The following is a 6,377-nucleotide window of genomic DNA, read 5'->3' as shown; positions in this document are numbered from 1 at the left end:
CGTTATTGTTGTATAAAATGCTATAACTTGTCATACCAAATATTTCATATTTTTTTAATTATAATCCAGTATGATGATTTAAGGATGATTCAAATATATATGATGATTGCGCAGTATCTCAAATGTGTTCTGTTAAATTTTAAACAGAAATTTTATATATTGATTTCTGTGCTTAAACTTTTAATTATGTAACTTTGATATATAACATGATTCCACTGTAACAACTATCATGCTTTTACATATCGATAACTTTGCGATACAATTATTAATTAGGTGATAGATATATATTTATTTGAATGTTTTAATGTGAACACGTTTCAGACTAGTTGCAGATGTGTTGCAGGAGTCAGAATACTGATAATTTATACAATATCTTTTCTAAATTTTTCATATTACAAATAATTTATTATTTCAATTCAATTCTGTGCTATAATAATCAATATTCCAACTCCTCACTTCTATATATATAAAATTGGATTTGTGCCATATTATGGTATGTGTGCCATATCAATGTATTCATATCAAGGACTATGAAATGTAAATATATTATATTTTTTAAGATATCATAGAAAAAAAAGCTGCACAAAATAATACAATAAATAGAACAAAAATCTAGGAAATCTAAATAAAGATCTATTATATATATTATATTATATATATATATATATATATATATATATATATATATATATATAATAGATATACACATATATATATTGCATTTAAAAATAAAAACTATAAAAAACGAAAAGCTTAAATAAATGGCAAGTGTAGAGAGTTTCTTTGCAAAAAGCATATAAAATATAACTTAATATAAAATTCGAATATATATTACATTTCTACTCTCTACATATATAAAAATTATGTATATATATGTGTGTGTATATGTGTATATATTAATCTTTTCAAATACTAAATTTCTCTTTCTCTCGTAAGAAATATTAAAAATAATACAATAACTCTTTAAATTAGTTAAAAAATACTTATCAGAATGTTGGAATGACGTTTCGTCATTGTCATGTCATGCATTGCATCGTATTTTTCTTCCATGGACTCGATAAGAAAAAAGAATTTAGTTTTACGTTTCATGTCCATGGATAACACTGGCGATGTATATAACTTGCGATTAGGAATCGCGGAACAGATCTGATTTTCTGTTTCCATTTAAATGCTACGAATATGTCGAGGTCTGCGCACCAGTAAACAACAGGAGGACAATCCGGAACTAACCTTTGCCAATTCGGATAAACGCAGTGATCTAGTCGGGAACTCTACCTTCTCGGCGAAGACTTTACTCGATTGTGGAATCTCGTCCTCCGATCGGTGAATGAGCGTGCCGTTCACATAAAGCACATTGGCGGCTACGTCCTCGGGCACAGTCAATGTTTGATAACTGTATGTTGCCTCCCGTTCGATTCTCTATTTTAAATCAGAGATAAGAATCGTAATTTTTTTATACATGGAACCACTAACTTTAGAAAGGACTTTGATCCAAATTTGTAGAAGGAATATAATATTTGTTATATGAATTTAAAAGTTTTGGAACAATGCCCTTTGCAAAATAATTTACTAATATTTTACATTATAATATATAAAGATCAACCTTGAGAACTTCTTGAGATTCCTTTCCAGCTCCTACACATATAACATCTGGACCAGCCATTGTAACCAGTGATTTCAAACGTTTGGATTCAGCTACCTAAGCAGAAGATCATTATGAGTTATTATCTCAAAAATTATAATGGAAGATAATTATTATTAAACTATTCCAATACACTGCATAATCATTTTACTATATTTCACATATCATATATTCTTAAGCATTGTCAATATCATTTGAATAAACTGAAAATTATTATATTTAATTTTATAAACAATAATTGTAATCTCATGAATCAAATTTTTTTCTTGTTTTTCAATATTTTTTTATTATGATTTTTCTAAATATTTTATATGTATAAAATTATGTATATCATAACATGATTTTTTAAATGTATCATTATAGTCCAATTATTATTATAGCCCAATGATTCTTATGTCAACTAATTATGCATAGTGTTTTGTGTAATAAAAAATACAAATTTATTTAAAAATTGCATACACTAGACTTATACTCGATTACATAACATTTGTACTATGATTGAAACAAAATGAAAAATACTCTTAAATATTTTATTTAAACTTAAATAAATTGTATGCATGCTAAGGTGAGTGAATAAGTTTTGCGATATTGTTTAAGTGCACAGCTCAAGTGCTTAGCTAAAATCTGCATAATCTGTTATTCCCAAAGCAATTTATAAAATTCTGAAATAATTTTATGCAAAAAGAATATTCTTCAAAATAAGTGCAAGTTTGCATTTATAGCTTGTGAAATCATTTACTTTCTTTTCTTTTTCTTTTTTATAATTAATAAAATATTACGAGAGAGTCACAGTTTAGTGCACCCAAACCTGAAGAGGAGCTGAAGTAAGATTTTCCACTATCACCTCTTCACCACCATCACCCACCTTAAATGAACATTAAAAAAGTAGGTGAGTGAATATGATATTTTATCTATCAAGATTCAAAGCAAGTCTAAAAGGCACATATTATTATACATATTATTCTATAAATAATATGTCTAAAAGACACATGTTATTTTATAAATAAATCATAATATGAAAAGATATATATAAAAAGACATAAAATTGTTATTACTAATAGAACATGCATCTATACATATTATGATATATATAGAATATTTCAAAAAAGTTGATATAGTACATATAATAATTGTATTTTAATACTGATTTGATTTTTACAGCAGTTTATTAATTATGAAATTCTATATATATGTGTGTGTGTGTGTGTGTGTGTATGTGTATATAATATAACTAAGATACACGATATAAATGCTTTAAAAAAATAGACATAGACATTATATTATAAAGTAATATTAAATGTAAGTTTGAATCTTGTAAAGTAATACTGTATGTAAAAGTGTAACAGAAAAAATCTCTCTTGTTTCAATATTTTACATGTGATGCACATTCAAATTAGTCATCTTTGTACACAAAGTTATATACACATTGAGTATATATTATGACTCTAATAATAACTCATTCACATAATTTAATGATATATTGATTCATGCAATTTAATAAATTATAGAAAAAATTGTTTTAATTATAAATGAAACAGTAGATTAAGTTTTTAAATATCATGTAATATAAATATTAATTTATAAGATTTTACAAGATTGAAAATTGTTTTACTGACCTTAATAGGTACACATGGATATTCTGGAAATGCTGCAGCGACTGCTCGTGCTCCCGCTTCATTTGTAAAGTGAGAGAGTCCAACAAAAAATTCTCTACCTGCAAGATTTAAGAGATTTATTTATACATTAACAAATTAGAAATTTTAAAATGTTTTTGATATTTATAAATCAAGTACAAGTATTTATATAATATAATATATATTTAATATAAAGTAGAGAATTTACCAGTAAAAAGGACATCTCCTCCATCCAAGCGAGCATTCTTATCACTTATTTCTATGAGCGGTATCTCTAATTCTTTCTTCAAAACAGCTCTGATGATGTCAAGCTGAGGAAAGGATATAAAAATAGCTACAATTCAGACAGGAACAATAATTAAGTCAACTTTAATTCAAAATATATCACTATTAATATCATTATTATTAACAACACAACAGGAGAATTATATTTATATTTTAACAGGTTTTTTTGTGCAACATTCATAATTATACATTAAGATTAATAATCTTCCAATTATCAATGAAATTCCAATTCGAATCTTAATAAAAGGGTCCAAGAGGATCTAAATGATTAAATACCTCCTTGAGACGCGAGGGCTCGCTTGGCCGCGCGATCAAGGCAATGCCGTTGCAGACAACGGCGATGTCCTCGACGAAGACGCAGAGCGGCGAGTTCTCATCAGGCGGCATCTCGACGACGTCGATGTCGAGCTCGCGCAGGAGCTGCGCCAGGGCCAGATGCTGCGTCCTAGCCTCGTCCAATGTCACCTCGCCCCGTGTGCGTAGCGATAACGGGATTCTGCACAGGATCGCGTGCGTGTACCGGTGCAGCGGCATCCTCGTGACAGATGTACTATTCTTGCCGAAAAAACGCGCGGAGAAGCGACGCACGGCTAAAGTTTGACGTTTGACGCGAAATGACGGCAGTGATCAGGCCTGGCAATCGCGAATCGCGACCCCCTGGGGATTCTGAGAGGCGTGGCTAGGAAATTGAAGTTTAGACAGCATTCGGAAATACTGCTCGTGGGATGACAGCTGGGATAAGTAGCGTTGAATTGACCAATCAGGATAAAGAAATCTTTATCCCTTTCGTGCTAATTCGATCTGATCGATATACCAGTCTATATACATATTACGTCTATGGTGTATGAGACAAGGGAACGTCATGTCACTTGATATGTAAAATCACTAGACGTAAAGGTGCAATTTCATTGACGCTAGAAACCAGCGGCAAATTAAAATCACTAGACTTTCTCTAGATATGGCGTCAATAAAATAAAGTTCAAACAGTTTCAACTTTTTCAGTGTGTAAAGCGGCCTTTTCATTGACGCTACTTTTTAGCGTCAATGAAATTGCACCTTAACAGTTGGCAGCCCTACGAGATAGGCTGTGCAGCACTGCGCGTATATAAAATAAATTTGAAATCGCTTCTAGCCTAACCATCTTCACGCGATCGACTTTATTTGAATTGCACGGCATCGCATCGAATTATGATGCGGCGCCGATTTGTTCGAACGTAATTCGGGACATCGCGATGCTATATAAGCGTCGAATGAGCACGAATTGTCACGCAAATATGATAAATCACATCTACTCACCGTTCACCGGCTGTTCCACAGGCCGCTCCACTCGCTCGCCTCGGGACATCCCATTCCGATCTTGATGCACACGATATCATCAACGCGAACGCGCGACACTTTATTCGGCACTCCCGATATTCGCTCGCATCCGATAATCATCATCAAGGGCGCAAATAACGCGACGCAACTTCGCTCCATCTTCGCGATGACGCCATCACTGAATGTCGTCAAAAATCGCTGTCGCGCGTTTCCATCGACACACTATAAAAGTCGCGCGATCATCCTTGGATACTTTCGACGCTCTTTCACTCGCGATATTCGTTTAAAAACGGTTAAAAGACACGAAAAATGCGGACGTACGACGATCCGTGTAACTGCGTATGACTCCGAGTCACGTATGACGCGTGTGACGTCACGTGCCAACATGGCGGCCAAACCAGTGCGCACTGGTTCGGCCGCCATGTTGGCGCGTGACTGCTACGTCATACGCGTCATAGCTACGTCATACGCGTCATACGTGACTTGGAGTCATACGCAGTTACACGGATCGTCGTACGTCCGCATTTTTCGTGTCTTTTAACCGTTTTTAAACGAATATCGCGAGTGAACGAGCGTCGAAAGTGTTGAAGAATGATCGCGCGACTTTTATAGTGTGTCGATGGAAACGCGCGACAGCGATTTTTGACGACATTCAGTGATGGCGTCATCGCGAAGATGGAGCGAAGTTGCGTCGCATTATTTGCGCCCTTGATGATGATTATCGGATGCGAGCGAATATCGGGAGTGCCGAATAAAGTGTCGCGCGTTCGCGTTGATGATATCGTGTGCATCAAGATCGGAATGGGATGTCCCGAGGCGAGCGAGTGGAGCGGCCTGTGGAACAGCCGGTGAACGGTGAGTAGATGTGATTTATCATATTTGCGTGACAATTCGTGCTCATTCGACGCTTATACAGCATCGCGATGTCCCGAATTACGTTCGAACAAATCGGCGCCGCATCATAATTCGATGCGGTGTCGTGCAATTCAAATAAAGTCGATCGCGTGAAGATTGTTAGCTAGAAGCGATTTCAAATTTATTTTATATACGCGCAGTTATATGCTGCACAGCCTATCTCGTAGGGCTGCCAACTGTTAAGGTGCAATTTCATTGACGCTAAAAAGTAGCGTCAATGAAAAGGCCGCTTTAAGGTGCAATTTCATTGACGCTAAAAATTAGCGTCAACCATTGGTTGAACAAAGAATTAAGTAGTTGCTTCTTTGTTCAACCAATGGTTGACGCTACTTTTTAGCGTCAATGAAATTGCACCTTTACACACTGAAAAAGTTGAAACTGTTTGAATTTTATTTTATTGACGCCAAATCTAGAGAAAGTCTAGTGATTTTAATTTGTCGCTGGTTTCTAGCGTCAATGAAATTGCACCTTAAGCGTACAAATGCCGGTATTCAATACACAAAAGGAGGTCAAGGATTGCTTTTTCCAATAAAGCGCAATTACGTTAATTTGCATTCGGGATGCGTTTAATCTATAAATATTCT

The 6,377-nt window shown here is 34.2% G+C and overlaps 1 protein-coding gene across 2 annotated transcripts; it reads right to left on the bottom strand.

Moving 5' to 3' along the window:
- Positions 1–883: 883 nt before the first annotated feature.
- Positions 884–4,416, bottom strand: LOC105258403 (N(G),N(G)-dimethylarginine dimethylaminohydrolase 1). 2 transcript variants are annotated; one of them, XM_025411810.1, is made up of 6 exons: positions 3,838–4,416; positions 3,485–3,587; positions 3,259–3,356; positions 2,451–2,507; positions 1,604–1,699; positions 884–1,419 (listed from the first exon to the last, which is right to left on the bottom strand). In XM_025411810.1, exons 1-6 carry the CDS (start codon positions 4,093–4,095, stop codon positions 1,165–1,167), a joined length of 867 nt encoding a protein of 288 aa, XP_025267595.1. In that variant the 5' UTR covers positions 4,096–4,416; the 3' UTR covers positions 884–1,164. The 2 variants fall into 2 exon arrangements, with proteins under 2 accessions (XP_025267595.1, XP_011267932.1); XM_011269630.3 differs by lacking the exon at positions 2,451–2,507 and having other exon boundaries at positions 886–1,419; positions 3,838–4,411.
- Between the last annotated feature and the right edge of the window lie 1,961 nt (positions 4,417–6,377).

Source organism: Camponotus floridanus, unplaced genomic scaffold (genome assembly GCF_003227725.1).
Source record: "Camponotus floridanus strain SB8 unplaced genomic scaffold, Cflo_v7.5 scaffold43, whole genome shotgun sequence".
NCBI classification, from domain to species: domain Eukaryota; kingdom Metazoa; phylum Arthropoda; class Insecta; order Hymenoptera; family Formicidae; genus Camponotus; species Camponotus floridanus.
The sequence above is the reverse complement of the archived record's forward strand: the minus strand, read 5'-3'. Positions and strand labels throughout refer to the sequence as shown.

Excerpts from the sequence above, each read along its gene's own strand:
- LOC105258403 (XM_025411810.1), bottom strand. The coding sequence starts at position 4,095 with ATGCCGCTGCACCGGTACACGCACGCGATCCTGTGCAGAATCCCGTTA. Across the intron at positions 3,357-3,484 it reads AGGAGATGTCCTTTTTACTG|GTAGAGAATTTTTTGTTGGA; the intron begins GTAAATTCTCTA and ends TAAATCTTGCAG. Across the intron at positions 1,700-2,450 it reads TTACTTCAGCTCCTCTTCAG|GTAGCTGAATCCAAACGTTT; the intron begins GTTTGGGTGCAC and ends TCTTCTGCTTAG.